This window comes from Anguilla anguilla, chromosome 12 (genome assembly GCF_013347855.1).
Source record: "Anguilla anguilla isolate fAngAng1 chromosome 12, fAngAng1.pri, whole genome shotgun sequence".
NCBI classification, from domain to species: domain Eukaryota; kingdom Metazoa; phylum Chordata; class Actinopteri; order Anguilliformes; family Anguillidae; genus Anguilla; species Anguilla anguilla.
This window is the reverse complement of record NC_049212.1, coordinates 17,999,128-18,021,707: the sequence shown is the minus strand read 5'-3', so window position 1 is coordinate 18,021,707 and position 22,580 is coordinate 17,999,128. Positions and strand designations below refer to the sequence as shown.

Here is a 22,580-nt window from a genome sequence, read left to right as displayed (position 1 = left end):
CTAAGCACCCTGAGATTTCTGAGTTGCCTTGGTTGGAGTACTTTTGGTTGGGGGGATGGAAAGCTAAAGCTACCTTAAATTCCATGATTTCTGCCTGTTGTCTGCAAAAGTCATTGAAGTACCCCACAGATGAGTGTGTCTCACTGTCTGGGACCATATGCTTAAAACTCAGTGGAGGAAATGGTATCATACTGTAAAGACTTGTTACCAGTGCTCTATTGTGTCCTGAGGTCCATATGTGTGAAAGCACCTGACCCACTTGAAGGTGTATGTAATACCTTTTGTTGTGCTAATAATCAGCTCCATGCAGCCGCAGCGTCCTCAGTAACACAGCCCTTTGTGCTGTGGGGGGTGGGATTGAGGTGTGAGATATGAGGGTCGGCCACACTGGCTTAGGTGTGGGCCTCTCATTACTGGGCCTTGATGTTTTTAAAGGAACAGCATGCACGTTGCTTATGCTTGCACTTTTATTCGACTGTATCGAGACACTCGCACTCTGTGTTGCATAAGCCATCTCTGAAACATTAGCATTGGGTTTCCACAATGTAAAGCTAATGCAGTAGTGCGGTTTTGATGCTAATGCAGAAGGGTAATGAAGTCACATCTCTTCTGCGCTTCCTGTTAATCATCATCTCTGAGTGAATGACTTGCAGACAACTTCAAATGAGGAAATGCTGCACTGTAAATTATATTCACCAAAATACGGTAAGGCCACGCCCTGTTGGGAGTTTTCCCTGCGTATGCATCTGTGTGTGGCAGGATTTAGTGTGCTTAATGTTCTTTTCACAGCTGTGTCTGACTTCTCTGCCAGCTGTGCATCCGGAGCGACGCAGGCCTCTGGACTGTGCCAGCTGTGCATCCGGAGCGACGCAGGCCTCTGGACTGTGCCAGCTGTGCCAGGGCAACTGCTCCCGCACACAGAACGAGCTCTTCCACAACAACAATGGAGTCTTTCGGTGAGAACCACGGAACTGAAGGACCCAGCCTGCTCGTCCCTCTTCAGCTCTACCGGTAATCTTGTCACCACCCCCTGTATTAACCCATCCATCCATGCATGTCACCGCTGTCCTTTGACAGAGACAGTCAAACAAACAGTCTGACAGAGAGAGAGAGAGAGAGACAAATGGATAAAGAGACTGACAGATTCATAAACTTTGTGTAATAGGGCCATGAACAGAAAGGGAAAATTTGGCTTTCTCCTCTCTCTCTACACTCAGATGCTGGACAGGAGGAGCAGGCGAGGGGGCCTTTGTGAAGCGCACCACTGCTCCAGGTGGGTATTGCTCCGCTCCGCTGACACACCCCGGGCTGTGAACCGCCACAGGCGGAGGCTCTGCTGGCTTTCCCGTACACGGCCGCAGAGAGCGCTGGCTACCAGCTGCTGTGCAACAATGGCAGCAGGGGGGACGCGAGCAGCTTGGCCGCCTGCCACCTGGCCGGGGTGCCCGCCCACGCTGTCGTCAGCCGCACGGACGCTCAGCTGGAACAACCTCCGGAAGGCCAAGGTACACCTTTAAATGACTGTAACAACCTCACACCTGCAATCCACCCCTTGGCAGCGTGCAGTCACAGTACAAATCCTGTGTCCCACAGTGAGAGAGAGAACCAGAGAACACATACTAGAGCTATGGAAGTCTCCATAACTCGTCTGAGGCCTATTTGTCCTTAAAATCTGTTGTTCAAAGACTCTGCCGGTGGCTTGGCTCTGCAGCCCAGAGCTACAGACTCATTCCTCTTCCAAGGAGCAGAGTACTGCTCTGTCATCTGCTCTGTCAACGGAGGTGTGCAGCCATGTGAAAGCCCTCACACACGCGCTCACTTGCAAACGTGCTTGCGTCGCTTGCGCCGAAGCTTACAAACGCATGGATATATGCGCATACACATATATAAATGTGTGTATGCACACTGATGTACCCGCATGTATGCACACTGATGCACCCGCATTCCAACAACTCATCAATGGAACTACTGTAATAACCAGAAAAGCTGGAAAAGAGGACAGTCACCTACACGTCCGTAGATCCTCTAGCCAGGATCCATGTACGCTTACAGTAATTGTGGATTCTCACTGCATTGTTAAAAATGGCATAAGTTTTTAATGTTTTACCAGGGCTGTCATATTGTGTATTTTGTCTGTTTTTTTCTTTTTCTTAATTTTTATAGACCTTGGTATAGTTTCGTAACAAACACTTAACAGTGCATCTGATTCATGCTGAACATTGCACATTATACTGATGTTACTGTGATTTCCATGTGCAATACATAAATACAAAAATTGTAAAATAATGCAGAGGCATATAAATTGTACTGATAGCTCTGGAGAGCAGGTCAATCAAATTTATGCATTCTACGCATAAAACTCCAGTCTTAACTGACCATTTCCACACTTCTGAGAGCTGGAGTAAGCCTGCACTTCCCACACCTACCACCAGAGGGCATATGAGAGATCTGTGGGACGACCTCCGTGGTGAAAACATATACTGAAAAACTTGAATTTCCCTTCAACTCTGCATCCTACTTGAAACAGATTTGATCAGCCACTGCTGAACTTCCATTTGAAACTATACCGTAGCAAAATATATTTAAGTTTCAAAATTGTCCTTGTGTTCTGTGTGTAGAATCATCAAAAGGATCTCCTATTAAAGTGCAGTACCGCCTCGCGGTTTAGGCATGGTGCTAATGCCCCCCAGGCTGGCGCACAATCGGCTCTAGCGTAGCTCAGGGATTGGAGGGATTCAGACAGTAAGCATCTCACTGTGCACCAGTGAATGAAGTTGGTTGATTGGGCGCCTGCAAGTCAACTGCAAGTGAAAACAACGGCGTAGACTAATTTCACCACAATATATTTTACTTGGATCACGATATCAATCTAGATGTACAAGAATGATTTGGATGAATCTCTGCCATCTTTTTGAATACAGAACTATTTACAATTAATTCAGTTTTGTCTGCAATTTGGAATTTATACTCGTATATACTGCTGGTTAACTCAACAACTACAACAAATTCTTACTGGAATCTCTCAATTTTGACTAGAATCTCTCTAGAATGTTGGCCTGGGGCTGAATGACATAACTCCACCCCCACCCTCCCCTCACCTCCCCTTCCCCCACAGCCAGTGACTGAGACTCAGTGGACAACTTTGTGAATAATCTTTGCTTTTATAGAAGGGCAGAACAATGTAACAACATTCCTGTTTAAGGTCACACATCCAATCTAACAAGTCCATAATTCTGCAATCAAACATCTAAACACTGCAAATGACAACAAACCTTGCACAGATACCCAAGCTTGTTCAGTGTGCGTTTGATGCTTAATAAATGTGTTCCTTAAACAAAAAAAGGCACAATACTAGGACTTCTTAGCTTCATGACCCTGACTTCAAAAAAGACAAAACGCTCAAAAAAAAAAAAATTCCCATGCCAATAGCAGCAAGGAATTGTACATCACAATATAAAATCTAACTAATTCTTCCTATAAGAGAGTATCACACAAACCGCTCAACCCTAATATGGCTCAATCTTACTGCGCGTGGACTCTGATCAACATCAAAGACTGAGGCTGTAGTACACCATAATGTGGCACACTGGCAGAGATGGGGACACTGTTTTTACAGTCTCACACGCCGTTTGAATACTGAAATACGGGCCCCAGAGAATGAAGGACAATGCAAAGAACATTTCACTGAACTGCTGAGGCTAGCTGTACCTCCTTTCTTTAAAAATCAAAGACAAGGTTCATGGAAAGCAAATATGAGGAGAGTAACTTCAAAACTGTGGTTCACTGACAGACATATGCTGTCAAATTATGAGGCTCTGAGAGATGATTGCTTGATCCAAGCATGACAGCAAATTAGGACTCATTACGACAGTTTTGCCAGGCACTTCTCCAGGTTCTCGATGTCAGCCTCCCCTTCATCGCCCTTGCTGCTACGGCTGCTGCACTCCAGGAACTCCACACGCATGGACACCTGGGAGAAGTCAAAGTCCTTGCCCTTCTTACCCAGGTACACACTGGCGTCCCCTGTTGACCCATCCTGGGAGCTCAGGGCTGCAGAGCGTGTCACTCGTAATGTGTTCCTGTGGATACAGAATCGACAGTTGTCTCGTGGTGTTTATTCATGCAGTTTAAGTTATTTTCGAAAGGCACAATGTGCAGTGAAATACTCACAGCTCCTTCTCCAGCTGCTGTTGAATCAACTTGGCTGACTTTGCCATGGTGATATCTATAGGACAAGGAGGCAGTACAAGGTCACCACACAATTCTTCACCGGTGAAAATATCACTTTCCTTTACAGTTCCATTTAGTACCTATCGATACAGTGCTATCCACTGCCCTCTCTCATCTAAAGTTACGTTCAAGCACTCCTTTACAGCATCCACCGGCTCTAACCCTACGTCTATATCATCTGTTTCCCCTTTCATTCCTGAATTGTCATTGTCCACTTCCTCTTCCTGCTCTACACCCCCACAGTCCATATTCTCTTAACTTTAGCACAGACTCTGGCAGTCGCACAGCTGGGGTCTACCTTGTTTGTTGCAGGTCACCAGTAGGGTTGGAGCATTCCTGGCAATAACACTGTCCGTCAGCAGAGAGTAAAGCAATTCTGCCACGTCTCGCACCTCTTTCTGGAAGCTGGCGCTATCCACCACAAACACAATTGCCCTGTGGAGACACACCCTCCTCATTAGACAAGACAGCAGCCCCAACCACCAGGGCAGCACCAGCAGTCAAAGCCTAAAATCTGTCTGTGGGTTCATTTTCCATGTATGCGAAAGAGTAACATTTTTGGGTTACTTTTCCTGCTGAAATGAACACACACAGTGAACAGGTTTTTGTGTACACCCCTAATTTATACCATCAAGTTCCCTAATTATCAACAATAATTTCATGTGGATGGGGCGTGGCTGATGCAAAATCAGTCTGTCACCATTAGGACAACGGCAGCCACAAATGTCAAAGTAGCTACCTAAATACCTGTTGCTGAGCAAAGCTGTTTCACCCACAAAAAAAGATAAAAACTAATTGCAGTACAATAAAACCTACAGAAAGGAGTGGGAGTCTGACTGAATCCTGAAAAGTTGTCAGACCTCAAGACAAAAAGTGCACAATAATGTCCAGTATTTGTCCAGGGTTCCAGACCAACTAATATCTTATCCAGTTTGGCCTGTGTTTTCTCACATTTGGGCTGGAACATGGTCTAGAATATGGCCAGCCCTGTGCAAATGAGGTAGTCAAGAATATCAAAGGCTATGTGACTACAATATCGCATCACATTACATTGATGCATTTAATCATATTTAAAGAATCAATACAAAATCATATCTTCATGAATATATTATTTACATTAGTAGCAACAGCCCACTCGTTGCTCTTGTTTTCACATTCCTAAAGACATTTCCAGTGTGAAATTAGGCCCACCTAGCAGCTGACTTGAACTTCTCTATGTACTGTGGACGTAGGCTCTCATGTCCCGGGAGGTCAATCAGTGTCCAACCACTGCCCTGTAGACAAAGATACCCACACAGTGTCTGAAAATACAGTACTGTGAATGTTTGCAGGAAAGATACAATTCCTAAATAACACACCATTGTATTCCAGAGAACGACCTTTTCTTTTGGAGGGAAACCAAAGACAAATTTGCTTACAGCACAAGTCTACAATTCACACAAAGTGGGTCTCCAGTGTCCCTGTACGACCACTCCTCCTTTGTTCAGATTCAAATAACGTGTATTAATGTGAAAAATATCATTGTGCCAAGCAAAAGTCCATACAAGCATTGTAAAGTTTTCATCTGAATTGTTTTGTGGTGACAGGAATTGAGAATACTCACCTTTCTCTGTCAATGTCTTTGGAGAAAGACTACAAAAATATATTTAATATTACACAACAAAACAAAATAAAATGCCAGATGATCAAACCTGTGCTTTTCTCACCGTGTCATTATGTGGTCTGTAAAATGCACTGTTGTCTGTCATGGATGTCTGAGTCCTTTTGAATTTCCCCGTCAACAGCTGGAAACGGACAAAACATTTTCAATTCCCCCTGGAAGTAAACATTTATGACACTCCAAAATACCCAGCAACTGAATAAACATGTTTTAAAGTTATAGGTTTCTTACTTAGCCAGTAAATCTTTTGGAGATTGTAACATTAACATGTTACCAATCTGATATTTTCAGAGAAACATTTTAGTTTAAATCTTTTGAGGGTACAACTCCCCTGGTTGTGATCGCAACAATAAGGCAGTGATCTTATCACTATCTTATCACTTACAATCATCTGATAATAGTAATTTTACCTTTTGGAAAATACTAACTATATAACACTATTGCCTGTGAAAAAACGATAATCAACGTCATGAAGTAGCTTGATAGTTGAACGCTTTAATGAAATTGCACGTACTCTATTGAAGATAAGGGTCTTCCCAGAATCACATAGTCCAACCAACAAGACAGCACTCTTAGTCGATTTGCTCCCCCAGAAAATCTTCAGAAATACTGAAAAAAATCAAATTACATTTAGCAACAAATTACAACTCTCCGACCTCAAAAATGAATGAAAATGTTGCGCAATACAAACACTAGAATGTCGAATGCATTAGCATCTAGCTGTTTTAGCAGGATAGCTAATCGGGTAGCTTTGCAATAAGCCATCCAACCCGGAATGACTCGTCACTGTGATGCCGAGGATGCACCGAGGCCTGCGTCTGTGAGGTGAGGTTCACTTACGTATCGTTAAGATGACTACAACTACTGCGACAATAATCCCAACAATGGCGACAGCATCCTGGTCTTGAAGATTCTTCAGAAGAGAGTCCGAATAGGCTTCATCTTGCATTTCCATTTCCATTTCCACGCTCTGTACACTATCGGCAGTTTGATGAACTGTCACTGTAACATGAGGAAGTGACACGATAGATCCTTGAGACACGTGTACCCTCTAGGAGCACACATGCACACGCGCAGTACACTCGGAGAATTCGAAGTAGTAGTCCGGGCCAGTCGAGCACGAGCGAGGGACAATGTGACATTACATGATAAATAGTCCTGTCTATGTCATGTTAGCTGGGAATTCGAGTTAACATAAGTATTGGTTCTCTCGTTCAAATTATTGGTTCATAGCACAAATCTTGAAGTTTGTACTAATTAATACTTGTGGTTAATGCCTCTGCTGTATCAGAATTAAATAACTCTTCATATTAGCGCACGTATCAAACTTGAATTGGTCTTCCAGCTTCCATGGCTAGCTTCAGTTCATCATGAGGCTGTGACGTCGATTTGAGGGGAAAACAAAATAGGCGTGAAATGACCTGGGCAGTATTTTGCCAATAACTTGCTAGCTTGGTCAGTCTCATTGTAATTTACCCGATAACAAAAGCCCCATTAGTGATTAGTGAAATTCAAACCATGCAAATGTGTCACAGTCAATGAAAATGTTTCTAGCTTATGTTTTATCATTGTGATACGCATGCCGACAGACGTTGAGTTGTTCTGCACGTTCTACACCGTATTTAGAGACGTCGCGCTATAAAAATGTAATAAAACATGACAGGACACATAAAGGCATGACTGAAAATGCTAATAGTTAATACTGCATCAATATGTTATGCTATCATAACATATTGTACTGCTAAATAAATATTAAAAAATTAATATGAACTTAATATTTCAATAACGTGGGTTTGGTTGTTTTTCCTAGCAAAATACGGAAGAGCGAACCTCACACGAAATGTATTAGCAATGTTTTTTGGCTTCTCATGCTTGCCGTACAATTGTCGTGCTCACTGTGGGAGTCAGCCGGTGGTTCAATTTCGTATTCGCAGAGAGGCAGTTGTATTACAATCATGGAGGAAGCAAAAAACAAGGAGAAAAAACTACCCGAAAAGACGGAGGAAAAGGGGCAGCAGCCCCCCGGAAAGGACAAAGAAAAGAAAGAGGAGCAAGAGCTGGTAAGCGACGGCAGCTTATTTTCTCAGTGTTCAAAAATAAGAATCAAAAGGTAGCTGCGAATTTGCCTGAGTCACTGCCCGAGTGACAACATGGTCGAGCAGGCCGTGAGCGCTGTCATTCAATTAGCAAAATCAAGTATCTTTAAAATGACCGAATTCGCAAGTAATTTTCCGATTTACGTTGCACGCTCATTCCAAATTGCGCTAAGTACGTTATGTAGAAATTATTATATTCTTTTCACTATGAAAATTAAATACAAAGTGTTAGTAAATAACGCAAGCTAAGCTAACGTTAGCTGGAAAGCGTTAGCAACCAGTAGCTTCAATAGGCTGTAGCTAGTCCGCTAGGTATGCTTCGACTTCAAACAAAAGCATGAACTATTCGTACCGACTGTATAATTATCGGATGAAATGAACGAAAAGAGAAGATTCTTGTTATTTATGGTGGGAAATATATTCTTATTGTGCTTTAACAAGTTAAGTAGAAATTGAAATGCCAGCATTTGGTGACACAGCGTTCTAATGATCAGAAGGGAGAGCCCTAGCAATGATACTGATTTGTCGTTTTTGAATAAGGTCATTGGATGGCTTGAATTAAATTAGACCAAGTCCCAACTGCAAATTTAAACCCGGTATTTGAGATGCAATTTGTGGAACTAGGCGATGCTAAGTAATTTATTATGCTTTACACGTAATTGTCTTTAGCTTGTGGTCCGTAACTAGAAGTTAGCTTCTCTATTTTCCCGGGTTGTGCTAATATCAATACACACTACAAGCTCCAGTGTCTTTGGCAAGCAGACCAGTCCTGTAGTAAAAATACTTAGATTGATACAATACATTGAGACTTATTACAGCAAAGTATGGTATTCTCCACCCGTCTTTGTTAGGGACAGTCCTGTTCAATTTAGTTTGCTACTTTTGTTTTAAACACAAGCAAAACCATCTAAATCATTTTGTCATGGCTCTTTTCCCTGTTATTTAGTGCCCAAATGACACATGGTGTCTGCGTTTGGGACAGTACTTAAATTGCCTGGGTAATAATGATTATTACTCTAAATAGTCTCTCTTTTATGCATATATTTGAGTGTTGTTGTGGAAACACAATGCTTACAAGCCTGTCTAAAAGATGATGGAATTTACAAATTAAAATCCCGTTTGGGCCCTCCCCAATCTCGAGTTTCACGAGGAAAATAGCCCCAGTAACGTATACTTAGCATTACGATGTTACATTAACTAATAACTGTTTAACTTGGGCCTGTCTTGTAATTGTATGTATTTCTCCTACTGTTTTAGTCTGAAGAAGACAAGCAGCTTCAAGAAGAGTTAGAGATGATGGTGGAGAGACTGGGTGTAAGTACTCCTGTTGCAGAACCTTTCTGGATTAGCTGTGAAGAACTACAGTTCAGGTAGTGTTCACTTCTGTGAAGCTCTAAAGGAAAATATTGGAGTTTTTAAATAACTGCACTGGTGTTATTGAACAATACTGTATTTGTACAGGTGTCATTGCAAAGAGAAAAAATAATATAGCAGAATGATCCTGCTGGAGAGTTTTCCCAATTATCTCTTTTGTTCTGATCCTGTCTGTGTCCGTGTCCCAGGAAAAGGACACATCTCTTTACCGCCCGGCCCTGGAGGAGCTCCGCCGGCAGATCCGCTCCTCCACCACCTCCATGACCTCTGTGCCCAAGCCCCTCAAGTTCCTGCGGCCGCACTACGGCAAGCTGAAGGAAATCTACGAGGGCATGGCTGCTGGGGACAACAAGGTCAGGCCACCGTGCGGTGCAGCACCCTGTAACATTAATGGGGCAGGGAAGGATACAAGATGTCTGAAATGCTATGCCATTTACATTGAAAGCATTATGTGTACATTGAGTGGCTAGACACTTATACAGGGGAAGTTGCAGATCAAAGTTTGTTGGAGTTTGAAATCACCTAAGTAAGGCTATTGACACAGGTGAAAATTAATTCTGATGCAAACATAAGTGACTTGCATTACTCTGGTTGTTTATCTTACTGGAACCCATTTTCTTTTTTTACCTGTTGTGTCGACAAGAAAAATTTGTGTGTTTCTGTTTGAAGGGGAACTGCAACATTTCCGCTTGTGCCCATATTTTGGTCTGATGTGGATACTTCTCTTGCTCATTTTGCAGCGATTCTGCGCAGACGTTGTGTCGGTCCTCGCCATGACGATGAGTGGCGAACGAGAGTGTCTGAAGTACCGCCTGCTGGGGTCACAGGAGGAGCTGGCATCCTGGGGCCATGAATATGTTAGGTACACTTACATCACCCACAGGGCACCTGCCGCTGTACATGTTTCGTACATTCTGTTTTCTGTCTTGTTAATTGCAAGTGATATACATTTTTTGGCCTCTTGTGCCTTTTTCACAAACAAAAATAGAATTGTTATATTTCTGATACAGTTTTATAATATGGAATATGTGTAACAAGCTAAATATGTTCTGTAGCTTTGAGCCCTGAGGTGATTTTGATGTTTTTCTCTGCCCTCAATTTTTTAAAACAAATTATACAGGTTTATGTGATAGACAACCCCTCATTTTGTACACAAGACTGGTCCCAATCAGGAAATGTCAAGCTTAAGCCTGGATATGATATGGATTCGTTGGTAGGCCCTATTGTTTGAGAAAAAGATCATTTTTGCTTACTACAAAAATGTGTTCACTTGAGTGTATCTCCAAAACCTAAAAAAGTGACAGTTCAGATATATCATCTTACATTACAAGAACAGGTTGCATGGAGTGACCACATCATAGAGCCATGTTCATTGCACTCATACCATTGCTTTATAATGTATAAAAATGTTAGTAGAATACCTGCCGGAAATATTCTCTGAGAACTGAAATGGTTAAATAAAACGTTTATTTTGATGACACTGCAAACAATAAACAATTTCTTTTTACAATAATAAATAATAAACTAAAAATAAATTAGCATTATGTATAGCTATATGATAGAAATAAAACTTTATATATAACTACTATATATTATTTTTTTGCCATGAACTGAATGCTTAGGCTATAGGCTTTTGAAACAGGTGACAAATAGCCTAAGTGACATGAATCCCAGTGTAACGAATAACTAGATTTTGTATTGCCTGTAAAACAATGGTTATTTTCCAATAGTTGTAATAGTAAATATCATAGTAAAATATAGTAAAGCGAGTAACTTTTTTTATTTAATTGCATGAACCGTTTAAATAACAGGTGTCCTGTTAGAATAGTGGTATTAAGATCGGATTTGCGTCTTCCTCGGTCGGGTACATTGCATGGATAAAGAAATCCTCATCCCCGAAAGCGTGCTTTGATTTTCACCTGAACAATCAGCTTTGTCATTAGAATGAAGTATGGCTTAAAGGGTTCATTCTACTGGTAACATTTATTTCTGAGGCATGTTTCTGAAGTATTACAACTACAGTGCTGTGTTTTCTTGGTGCTCTGTGTGTTTTCAGCAATAACTACTGCTGGTGACAAAACAGCCAAAGTTTTGCTAAATTTAGGTGTGGTTTTTAAACAACCCTGGTTTTACTGTAGGCCAGTTTAACGTATTTGAGAGTCGCAAGTCTCTGCTAGTTATAAATAGACTTTAAAATTGATGTCATAACAAACTTTATTGATTGGCTTTGACAGTCCTGTTTTATTTTTGATGAACTAATGACAGTGGTGAGTTCAGTGATGCCCTGTGCAGCCCTTTGATGACATTATGTTGCTGCTGTGATGTCAGCAGTGTTTCCCTTATTTGCCACTCTTTTGGACACAAGCTCATAGTCAGCTCATAGTCTTGTCTCTTGGATAATGTTGTAGTTGTACATAATATTGTTGCAAAGGGGATGAGGCTCATGATAATGACAGTATTAGAAGTAATTTCATTCCATATAGAGTTTTAGGTGTAATGACAGGAAGGCAACTAGGTTTAATTGCTTCTATTTGGCGGAGCTTTGGATGACTCTTCGTGAAACCTCACCCACACGACCCTGTGTCCCAGGCACCTGGCAGGAGAGGTGGCCAAGGAGTGGCAGGAGGTGGAGGAGAGCGACCGGAGCCAGCAGGAGACACTGCTGAAGCTGGTGAAGGAGATCGTCCCTTACAACATGGCCCACAACGCAGAGCACGAGGCCTGCGACCTGCTCATGGAGATTGAGCACCTCGACATGCTGGAGGACTACATCGATGAGAACGCCTACGCCAAGGTCTGCCTCTACCTGACCAGGTGAGCTGAAATCCAGATCGCACCCACACTGCAGCGTGCCTCAATGATGGACAAGCATGAACAGTGATTATATGAATGAATGAGTGAATTAATAAATGAGTGACGGCTGGCCCTTCCTCTCCCCAGCTGCGTGAGCTACGTGCCAGAGCCGGAGAATTCTGCTCTGCTCAAGTGCGCCCTAAAAATATTCCGCAAATTCAACCGTTACCCAGAGGCGCTGCGTCTGGCCCTGATGCTTAACGACATGGAGCTGGTGGAGAACATCTTCACCTCCTGCAAGGATATGTGAGCAGTTTTCTAATCACCGCATATTATTTGTTTCTATTCTTTTATCCCATGCGCTTATTCAGTACACTCAATAGCAAGTCAACTGTAAACTCTCATGCTGGATTTCATCTACATCTAGAATTCATGTTGATTTTCGGCATCTCTGCAAATTGAGAAACTTGCCAGTCCTTTGAGGTTTATTTGCAGCTCAGTAAATGTACCCACAGTGTTGTAACAGTGTGTTATTTCCATCTATGGCAGTGTCATCCAGAAGGAGATGGCCTTCATGCTGGGGAGACACGGCATGTTTCTGGAGCTGAATGAGGACGTGGAGGACTACGAGGACCTGACTGAGATCATGTCCAACGTGCAGCTCAACAGCAACTTCCTGGCACTGGCCAGAGAGGTCTGCATGTGGGCATGGGGAGGGAGGAGGCTTGGGGTGTTGGCAGGTTGAGGACAAAAGCAGCAGTGTATGGGCATCTTTGCAAAGTAGGGAGAGTAACTAAGACAGAAAGAGGGGTTTGAGTTGGGTGGAGGTAAGAAAAGCTGTTGGGGTGGGAATTAAATTGGAAATTTTATCCTGTGATCAGCTGGACCATTTACAATCAGATTTGAACAAACTGCACTGTGGATTGTCTGTTTTCCACTATTTCTGTCAGATGTTTAATGTCTTTTATTTTTTTCATATTCATATTTTTAAAGCTGGATATTATGGAACCCAAAGTCCCAGATGACATCTACAAAACTCATTTAGAAAATAACCGTAAGTTGATATAACGACTGTCTCATTCTTTTATTTTGAAAGGTGGTCTTCCTAAGAACACTGTCTCCTTCCCTCTACCATTCCTTACTCTTGTGTTGATGGTCATCTCTCTCCACTCCTTTCTCCTTCCCTTCTTATCCTACCTCATCTTTTCATCCCTCTTCCTTCATCCTTCCCCCTTCACATTTTCTTCCCTTCTTCAACTTCACCTCCTGACTTCCATACCTCCTTCCTCCTAACTCCTGCCTAAATGTATCATTATTCCTTCTCTTTCGTCAGGCTTTGGAGGCAGTGGATCTCAGGTGGACTCTGCTAGAATGAACCTGGCCTCCTCCTTTGTGAACGGGTTTGTCAATGCAGCCTTTGGGCAGGACAAGCTGCTGACTGACGACGGCAACAAGTGGCTGTATAAGAACAAGGATCACGGTGAGTGAGAAGGAGCAATCCGTCTGTTTCTCTGCTCATACTTAACTCCACACAGCCGTGTGTGTGACTGTGCGACTCCGTGTTCAGGAATGCTGAGCGCTGCTGCCTCCCTGGGGGTGATTCTGCTGTGGGATGTGGACGGAGGGCTGACTCAGATTGATAAATACCTGTACTCCTCTGAAGACTACATTAAGGTAGGCCTACTGAATAAACTAACCCCTCTGAACTGATTTATATAGGCCCACACAACTTTCAGCTGCCAGAAATTGTTAACGTAACATGCTCTCAGATTTTATTCTTGCGCTATCTTTGGCTTTCCCTCTGTACAGTCGGGTGCCTTGCTGGCTTGTGGCATCGTGAACTCGGGTGTGAGGAATGAGTGTGACCCTGCCCTTGCCCTGCTATCAGATTATGTCCTGCACAACAGCAACATCATGAGGATAGGGGCCATTTTTGGGTGAGTGGGAGAAACTGCTGTGGTTGTCATTGCAGTGTTTGTGACAAACATAGCTAACTTTGTGAGCCCGGTTCTTGATTCTGTTTCTGAGCCTGGCGAATGGACAGGGGTAGTGAGCACCGCTAGCAGTCTACTGTAGGTAGTATGACTTGGTTAATGGTGGGGGCAGAAAGAGTGAAAACTGGTCATGAGTCATGGAAACGGTCAAGAACTAACTAGAGTTTAGCCTGTGGTTTGTGCTGCTTACACCGCTAATTCTGTTCACCTTATCCCAGACTTGGCCTGGCTTATGCTGGGTCCAACCGAGAAGACGTCCTGTCACTGCTGCTACCTGTCATGGGGGATTCTAAATCAAGCATGGAGGTAAGTAGGGTGGCAGAGGAGTATACTGTAGGTGTGGGGATGGATTCATATGGACTTCTTCCTGGTTTAGCATCATTTGGTTCCTGTAATACATGGACTTTTTTGATGCAGTTTTCCAGTGATGGAAAAGTCATGAAAAATGTCTAAATTTGTCCAGAAGTACATTTTAATTTAACATTATAGGCCCAAATCATAGATGCTTCAGTCTGCAATGCAATCTACCCCAACCCCCCCTCAATGGTGTACAATAAACCTGTCCACAAAGCCCACCCCACTCTCCATATTACAGGTGTTGCTCACCTAAAATGTCCTGGAAAATAATGTCTTGAAAATTGTTAAGATCAGCTAAAGTTCTGTCCTGACTGCATCCCATGATGAGCTTCATTAAGTCATTGATGGGCATTCAGTATAGCTCATTGTTTTCTGTGTGGTGTCATGGAAATATAGGTAGCGGGTGTGACTGCACTGGCTTGTGGCATGATTGCTGTGGGCTCCTGCAATGGAGATGTCACCTCCACCATTGTGCATACCATCATGGAGAAGTCTGAGCAGGATCTGAAGGACACCTATGCCCGCTGGCTACCTTTGGGCTTGGGCCTGAACCACCTTGGTAAGTTAAGAGAGTGCCAGTCTTTGAGATTGAACCAAGGGGCCTATAATAGCCTTTGTACAAGAATTCAAGAATGATCTCCATAATGTATGAAAAATATGATTGGTGTACTGAGTGATCTGCTCTGAAGGTGCAGTTCAAACACTGGACTTGCAGAGGTAACCTGACCTTTGACCTCTCACCTGTTCCTTCTCCAACCCCAGGTAAAGGTGAGGCCATTGAGACCACACTAGCTGCCCTGCAGGTGGTTCCTGAGCCCTTCCGCAGTTTTGCCAACACGCTGGTGGATGTATGTGCTTACGCAGGTTAGTTGTCCACTCCTCTGAAGTCCCAAAAACCAGACTGACATCCTTACTTCCTCCTGGCCTCCTGTAATCTCTTTCACCCTCCCATTCACTCCATGACCTCCACCCCCTTCTGCGTTTCTGTCAGACATTGTTCCCTCTGTCCCTGAGACTATCTATCTCCCTCTCAGGTTCAGGCAATGTGCTGAAAGTTCAGCAGCTGCTACACATCTGCAGTGAGCACTATGACACCAAGGACAAAGAGGAGGAGAAAGATAAGAAAGACAAGAAAGAGAAAGAAAAGAAGGAGAGCTCTGCAGACATGGGCTCCCACCAGGTAAGGGAACATCCCCAGAGGACCCTAACCCCTGGACAAGCTGGTCTGTAGTTTTCATTTTTGAACCTATGTAGATCTGAAATGGCTTCTCACACAATGTGCTAACTCTTTGTATTTTGTTTTATGCTGTTTTGCTTTTGACACAGCCAGATGGCTATTTAAAAAAATGTTTTACAGAATACATTGCTTTTTGCTGCCCTCTGCAGGGTGTGGCTGTTCTGGGTATTGCCCTCATTGCCATGGGTGAAGAGATTGGGTCAGAGATGGCTCTGCGGACGTTCGGACATCTGGTCAGTTTTCTTACTTATGGCACTGTCAGCATGTGACATGGCAGCTTGTTCATACCATTGATATGCTCAAGTAATCATCATCTCTGAACGTGATGTTGGCTATTAGATGTGGTAGCTAATAGCACATTTTTCCTGTATGTCTCTGGTTTTGTCATGTATACTCTCCTTTTTTGTCTCCCTCTCCTGGCCTATTCTTCTTCTCACTCTTGCCACCTGTCGCGGAGTTCTTATCTTGTTCCTCTCGTCCGGCAGCTGCGGTATGGTGAGCCCACGCTTCGGCGGGCAGTGCCCCTGGCTCTTGCCCTCATCTCCGTCTCAAACCCGCGCCTCAACATCCTGGACACGCTGAGCAAGTTCTCCCATGATGCCGACCCCGAGGTCTCCTACAACTCCATCTTTGCCATGGGCATGGTGGGCAGTGGTGAGTTCCCACTGGCATGGGTTGTGTTCAGACATTCTCCCTGTCTGAGATAGTGGTTTTCTCTAACTAATGTTTGTCTGAAGATTTAGCGCAGTCTTTCATAAAATATGTATCTGGGTTCTTATCATTGGTCAGAATTAGTGTTCTTATCTCCCTCTTGCTGGGACTTAATTCCCACTGGTCACCAGTTAAGGGCATCATCCCCACTCCTCCCTGCCATGTAGATTCTGATTGGATGCTTTGTGTTCTCATAGGAACAAACAATGCCCGTTTGGCTGCCATGCTGAGGCAGCTGGCACAATATCATGCCAAGGATCCCAACAACCTCTTCATGGTCAGGCTGGCACAGGTAAGACTTTATGTTATGTTGTGTTGTCATGACATGTGCTAAAAGCAGGGATGGTTTCCATTTCTTGTGCTCAACTGTGCTGTGTGCTGCACCTGCAGGGCCTGACTCACCTGGGTAAAGGCACACTCACCTTGTGCCCATACCACAGCGACAGGCAGCTCATGAGCCAGGTGGCAGTGGCCGGATTGCTCACTGTCCTTGTTTCCTTCCTTGACGTCAAGAACAGTGAGTGTCCCCTCAGTTTTGTTGTTAATGATTCTTCCACGACCACCAAAGAAATTTTCCTCTGTGTATTCTCTTTTCTTGAAGTATCTTACTTTCTGTATTGCACATTTTTCTTTTCATTCCTTTTTTTTATTCTGCATTGCCCATTCTTCCTTCTTTCTGTTTTTCCCCATTCTTCTTTTATTCTTGTCCTCTGTGGTCTTGTTAAAAGGTTCACTCCTTGGCTTGAGTGATGGGAGTAAGCATGTGTTGCTCACACTTCCTTGCCTAACGGTTCCCCCTGTGGTGTGTCTGTGTGTTGCAGTCATCTTGGGGAAGTCCCACTATGTGCTGTATGGCCTAGTGGCTGCCATGCAGCCCCGAATGCTAGTCACCTTCGATGAGGAGCTGCGGCCACTTCCTGTGTCTGTCAGAGTCGGACAGGTGAGTCCCCCACAGATTTGTGGGTAAACATCTCCAGGCCACTAATTTTTTACTGTGGAGTTATAGATGGGCAGGCAAGAATATAACGGCTCTTCCACTGCTGTCCTTGTGTTTGTGTGTGCGTGTTTGTCATCTGCAGGCGGTAGATGTGGTGGGCCAAGCCGGGAAGCCCAAAGCCATCACGGGGTTCCAGACGCACACTACACCTGTATTGTTGGCCCATGGCGAGAGAGCAGAGCTTGCAACAGAGGAGTACCTCCCCGTCACCCCTATCCTGGAAGGCTTTGTCATCCTGCGCAAGAATCCCAACTATGACGCTTAAGCCCACCATACCCACGGCCCGCCCGCCCCTCAGTCTCCACTTCCAAGACTGAGCTGGCAGCTGGGGTGTGCGAGCCTGGCTGACCTTCCTCCTTGTCCCCTGGTTTCATGTGATTGCAGACACTTCTAAAGATATTAGCTGGTGATCAGGCAATTTGGTGGGTTTTAGGTAGAGGATATGGTATCCCCAACCAATTATTGGCCCAGGATATTCTAACCCAGACCAAACCCTAATTTAACCCCTAATCCAAAAAGTGCTCTGTGCGTAGGTGATCTCTAGTCACTTTGCTTGGGGTCACCATCTGTCAACAACCTTGCATTAGTTTGGAGGAATGAGTGCCAGGGTGGCCCACCTTTGCTCTGCGGACCTCAGTTTCTTCTGTGGATGAACATAGCTTCTCCAGTTCACTTCTTGTGTGGGAATCGGTTTAAGCCTCAGGGGAAAATGGGGGCCGCTATTGCTCAAGGTAGATAGTAGCCCTGAAGCAACCGTATGATTAACCCATACATTTTTAGTTCAAAAATATAAAACTGATCCAGGGTTAAGTGCTTTGGGGACACAATCTACAACCTCTTTTCTATTGTCAGGCTTTCTCCCAAGTTAAGACAAGGTTCAGTTCTGTAACATGAATATAAATGCCTAGAGATAGAGACCGATATAAAAACATCAGTCACCAGATACTTTGAGATGGTTTTTCCTCATTCTTTTTTTTTTTGTTGTTTGTTCTGAACCTTCCTCTTTTTGTAATAAGAGCATGTAAAATGTCTGCTATATCCAGGTTATTTTTTGTTGTCATTGGTTTTGTTACAGCACTGTAATATGTTGAAATAAAATCATTTCTAATCTACACAGTGGAAATGCTTCTCAGTGTGTCTAGCTGTGGGTTTACTGTTCATTCCGTTTTTGTACATTGTTTTAATGCAGTAATAGAATTGTTAGGCCTGAAGTCTTGTGGCTTGTATCCTAAATTATTCTTGTATATTGAATTTTAGTTCAGTCTGTTGATAGAAAACTTAAGAAAAGAGCAATATAAATAGCTGAATTTATCACTAATTATAAATATTGGAATATATGTATTCATGGCATTTAGGGCACAAAATAGCCTAAAACTAGTAACTGTATGCTGAATGTATATTCAGAACTTCATGAAAGGAAGTGAATTATCTTTCTCAGTTACCAAAATTTTGTAGTGATTTAAAATGATTGTTGGTCATGTATATATTGCAAGCCATATATATGGCTATAGAAAATAATATATAAGGAATTATTTGTATAAGTATAAGTAAATGCTGTTTTGCAAAACCAAAATCAGGAGGAATTTGGTGTTATCCGTATCAGTCATGACTAGGCTACGCGTGTATGAATACAGTATGAATACAAGCTGCCCAAGTGCACAAGCACACCAATTAGCAAGTAGAAAACTTGTTTTTCCAAACTTAACTTTGTTGTTCTCTTCGTAAATGCATTTGTTTACTGCTGCGTATCAATTTACATTGAGGTAAGAAGGGATTCTCAAGTAATTACTTTAGCTAAATTAATGACAAGTCAAATCACGATTTCCCTCGTCACGTGATAAGGGTGTGAGGAATTCCCATTGTGATTAAGCCGGAAGTACCGAGCGGCTTCCGTGAGGACTCCGTCCGGCTCTGCGGACTCAAGGAGAGAAAGGTAACGCCATGGCTCCCGTCTTTACTGTTTGCTAAATCAGAACTGTAAGAAGATATCTCTGTCAATCCGCCTCCATCCGCAACTCAAACATGGACCTCCAACCCTGTGCTTCGATTTGGGAGCACATACTATGTCAATAATCCATCACCAGCGCTATATTGCTCTTTGTGATTTTCTCTTTTTTTGTTTTTGTATGTTTCTAGGGATTTAAAACACACTTCTCGTCCTGGTCAACTCACTCAAAGGGATAGGAAACCCCTCTCCCCTTGGAACTTGAGGACATATATAGCTTTCAAAAGAAGTGAATTAAAGAAACGGACGAAAAAGGGAGCTAACACTTAAAAAGAAACGTACATTTTGTTCTAAGCCCTTTTCTTATCCATTTTCTTCAAAACTTCATTTCTGGTAAGCAGTCTTCGGGTTATATGTAGCTGGCGTTTATGTTAGCGGCAGTTGCCTCATTATGTAGCTGGCTCGTTTGGTAATTTAAAGAAATATTCAGTACGAAGCTAACTAATGTAACCTTGCTGGCACTGGGAAGTATTTGGAGCTGATGTTATTTTGACATGGCATTAACCCGTGTGGTAACTTCGCCAGTTGGCCAAGTTAATGTTTGCCTGCTATTTCTGATAGCTGGGATTTGAGATTATGATTGTAGCCCATATTGTATATTTTCTGACGTGACACTGTTGATTATGTTTGGTTCGAGGTTGAAACGAGTCATCTGGTGTTTTGGTTAGATCGCGACTGGGAGCGACCTGTTTTGCCCTGTCCTTCCTATCCGTTTCTTGTATAAATTGCACAGTGTAACCAGATCGCTGACGTTATAGCTGTATACTCTTGCTAGCTAAGTAGCTAGCTGCCTAACTTGATACAGTCAGCTAAACCTTTTACTTGAGGCATGGTGAGGTATTCAATGTTTGGGCTGACAAAGTCGTCTCAAAGCCGCATCATTAAATGAATCTAGAGTTATTGCTAGCGAATCGGTTACTTTGCTGCTTAATATAAGCAACATGCCGGTATAGCTAGCTAGTTAACCGGCAGAGTTGATTTCGCTGGCTTGGTAGCAAGCAAATGAAAGCATAGTCTAAAGCTAGTTGCTAGCCGTACGTAACTTAGTGTTTGGCTTGCAAGGCCCGTGCGTTACATGAAGCGGTATCCTGGCGAATAAGCCAGGATTTATGAACAACTGGACTAAAAGAAGCCTCAGACGTTGTCAGCGACAGAACTAAATGTATAAAGTTTAAAAGCTGATCTTGTCGTAGAACTACATTTGTCAAGCCAGCGCGAGTTTCTTTAATTTAAAAGAAACGGTCACAGGAGCGGTTTTGGGGCCCACGTCGAATGTTACAGGCCCAGTCTACCTATTCAGCTATTTTTTCCCCATAATATTTTTTTAGAAAGTCTGCACGTGTAAATCGGCCTCATTTTAACAGGTAAGTTATTTTGCCTGAATGTCATTTTGATAGCGTTGGTTATCTATCTTGCTATCTAAGGTTGAAAGCCAAAACTAGCCAGCTAGCTAAGACTAGAATTGGTTCAGCCCGCTTTCGACCATATGCTTAATGCAGCATGGCTCGAGTAGCCGGCGGCGCCCTCCACCTTGCGATTGGCTTGACACAATGAAAATTTTCTGTGGAAGGATTGCTTTGTCATTATATGTTGACATTTAATCCTGAAATATATTTAGAAGTTATCACTAGCCACCTTTTGCTTATTAAATACGAAAACTTTAGGAACCTAGCCAGCTAATCGTATACCTTTATTTGTTAGCTAATGTTAGCTTAGACGACATGACACGTGTCCATGCCGACTTTACTTGTCAGTGCATTATGACTTGGATTATTCGCAAAAATACGTGTCAGTCAATCGAAAAGCGTATTATCGGACTAAATTAATACCATATTTCGACTTGTAGTTTGTTTGACGAGCTAATCTGTTAGCGAACGAGCTAGCTTGGTTTAACGCTGTACACATTGGCACCGGTAGCTAGCTAGGTAGCTAACGTTAACGTACTACGCAAGGCCTCCCAGAAACGGCTGGTTTAGGCAGGAAGTGTTTAAATTGCTGAATAGGTAAGTATTATGTTCTGTAATTAAATTAAAGTAAGTTACACGAATCGACCTTTCTGATCGTGGCTGCTTTATATTATCATTACTGTCTTTGGCTTACGTGACAATACGATTACTGTCTGTGTGAAGTTGAAGTGTTTAAACCAACTGAAACGAAGCAGAATAACTGTGTTGGTATTTTTTAGAATGGGACTACATTAATCCAACTCTTCTGTAAAGCCGACTTTTCCATCATGGCTGGCCTGTTATCTGTGAATGACACGTCGAGAATACAAGTCGCCGTGCGGCCCTGTGCGATATGAATTTTCTTTCGACTCGGGAAGTTACCTAGTTCAATTTCAGATGTATTGTCAATTGAAAAAACGTAACGTTATCGGAATAAACAATTTAGCTAACGTTAGTAACAGGAATATTGGGAATTAAAGAATTGGGAGCAGTGTTACTCAATCGATTTACATACCTATGTATATCTACTGAACCATGGCAAGTGGCTAGTTGCATAAATTCTTAATGATACTGACTTTAATAACGTTCAAGGATTTTCAAACAAGCTTAAAAAAAGGTTCTAGCTAAATTATGGGTGAATTCAGCTGGGAGGCCCTGGCTTGGTTAGCTGTAGCTCAGCGTACTTGGCTCAGCGTTACATGCCAGTTAATTTTAGCGGAGTTGCGTCTAAGGGAGAATAGTATGGTACGACTTTCCGATAATTGTAGAGCTTCATTTGTCCTTTTTAGATTGTCACATTTTTAGTTTTTATAGATATATGTGAAGCCTCAGCAGTTTTGAATGACACAAAAAAGCGTGAGAACGACTCAGCCTGCCGGGAACAGAAGCCGGTGTGGTGCGCGCGCTCAGAGCTGGAACCACGTGGTGCGTTCAGTACCCAAGGGGAAAGACGTGAGCTGCATGGCGCCGCTCAGCGTTGCCCAGCACGCCTTCTCGTGTCACGCAGTCGAGTCTTGTGAGCACGAACGGGTAGTTTATATCTGCTCACAGTGTTCATGTACACCATTGTTTTTGCTTGGGTAATAATCTGTGAATGTGCTCATTCTTGTTGTCACACCCGATTGTAGTGCAAGCTCTAATTTTAATTTTGCTAGTGAGCTAAACTGACACTGCGTTGTGC

At 43.1% G+C, this 22,580-nt stretch overlaps 3 protein-coding genes and 1 long non-coding RNA gene across 16 annotated transcripts in view; 3 read left to right on the top strand and 1 right to left on the bottom strand.

Annotated features, from left to right (window-relative positions):
- The first annotated feature begins 312 nt into the window (after nucleotides 1–312).
- On the top strand, nucleotides 313–3,397 carry LOC118209649. Its single transcript, XR_004761745.1, has 2 exons — nucleotides 313–1,011; nucleotides 1,218–3,397. It is a non-coding gene; the product is annotated as an uncharacterized LOC118209649 (long non-coding RNA).
- Nucleotides 3,142–6,992, bottom strand: srprb (SRP receptor subunit beta). The gene is made up of 7 exons (XM_035385189.1): nucleotides 6,731–6,992; nucleotides 6,405–6,499; nucleotides 5,937–6,014; nucleotides 5,422–5,504; nucleotides 4,529–4,665; nucleotides 4,171–4,225; nucleotides 3,142–4,079 (listed from the first exon to the last, which is right to left on the bottom strand). The coding sequence occupies exons 1-7, from the start codon at nucleotides 6,849–6,851 to the stop codon at nucleotides 3,863–3,865; spliced, it is 786 nt and encodes a 261-aa protein (XP_035241080.1). The 5' UTR covers nucleotides 6,852–6,992; the 3' UTR covers nucleotides 3,142–3,862.
- A 786-nt stretch (nucleotides 6,993–7,778) lies between these two features.
- Nucleotides 7,779–18,561, top strand: psmd2 (proteasome 26S subunit, non-ATPase 2). Its single transcript, XM_035385188.1, has 21 exons — nucleotides 7,779–7,950; nucleotides 9,244–9,300; nucleotides 9,549–9,713; nucleotides 10,101–10,222; nucleotides 11,950–12,174; nucleotides 12,301–12,459; nucleotides 12,703–12,847; nucleotides 13,147–13,207; nucleotides 13,487–13,633; nucleotides 13,721–13,827; nucleotides 13,963–14,090; nucleotides 14,366–14,453; nucleotides 14,901–15,063; nucleotides 15,267–15,368; nucleotides 15,539–15,684; nucleotides 15,891–15,974; nucleotides 16,227–16,395; nucleotides 16,650–16,744; nucleotides 16,843–16,969; nucleotides 17,274–17,392; nucleotides 17,532–18,561. Exons 1-21 carry the CDS (start codon nucleotides 7,846–7,848, stop codon nucleotides 17,712–17,714), a joined length of 2,697 nt encoding a protein of 898 aa, XP_035241079.1. The 5' UTR covers nucleotides 7,779–7,845; the 3' UTR covers nucleotides 17,715–18,561.
- A 757-nt stretch (nucleotides 18,562–19,318) lies between these two features.
- LOC118209397 (eukaryotic translation initiation factor 4 gamma 1-like) overlaps nucleotides 19,319–22,580 on the top strand; it is a 43,495-nt gene continuing 40,233 nt past the window's right edge. For 9 of the 13 annotated variants that reach the window (XM_035384664.1, XM_035384662.1, XM_035384658.1 and 6 more), the window contains exon 1: nucleotides 19,365–19,787. The gene's annotated coding sequence lies outside the window, so the exon portion shown is untranslated. Of the gene's footprint in view, nucleotides 19,788–20,241; nucleotides 20,819–21,437; nucleotides 21,458–22,580 lie in introns of those variants that run through there. The other 4 variants (XM_035384650.1, XM_035384651.1, XM_035384653.1 and 1 more) reach the window with 4 other exon arrangements.

Coding starts and splice junctions, on each gene's coding strand:
- psmd2 (XM_035385188.1), top strand. CDS start 7,846: ATGGAGGAAGCAAAAAACAAGGAGAAAAAACTACCCGAAAAGACGGAG. Junction 13,208..13,486: donor AACTCATTTAGAAAATAACC/GTAAGTTGATAT, acceptor CTCTTTCGTCAG/GCTTTGGAGGCAGTGGATCT. Junction 16,396..16,649: donor CATGGGCATGGTGGGCAGTG/GTGAGTTCCCAC, acceptor GTGTTCTCATAG/GAACAAACAATGCCCGTTTG.
- srprb (XM_035385189.1), bottom strand. CDS start 6,851: ATGGAAATGGAAATGCAAGATGAAGCCTATTCGGACTCTCTTCTGAAG. Junction 6,500..6,730: donor TGTAGTCATCTTAACGATAC/GTAAGTGAACCT, acceptor GATTTTTTTCAG/TATTTCTGAAGATTTTCTGG. Junction 4,226..4,528: donor GGTGACCTGCAACAAACAAG/GTAGACCCCAGC, acceptor CTTGTCCTATAG/ATATCACCATGGCAAAGTCA.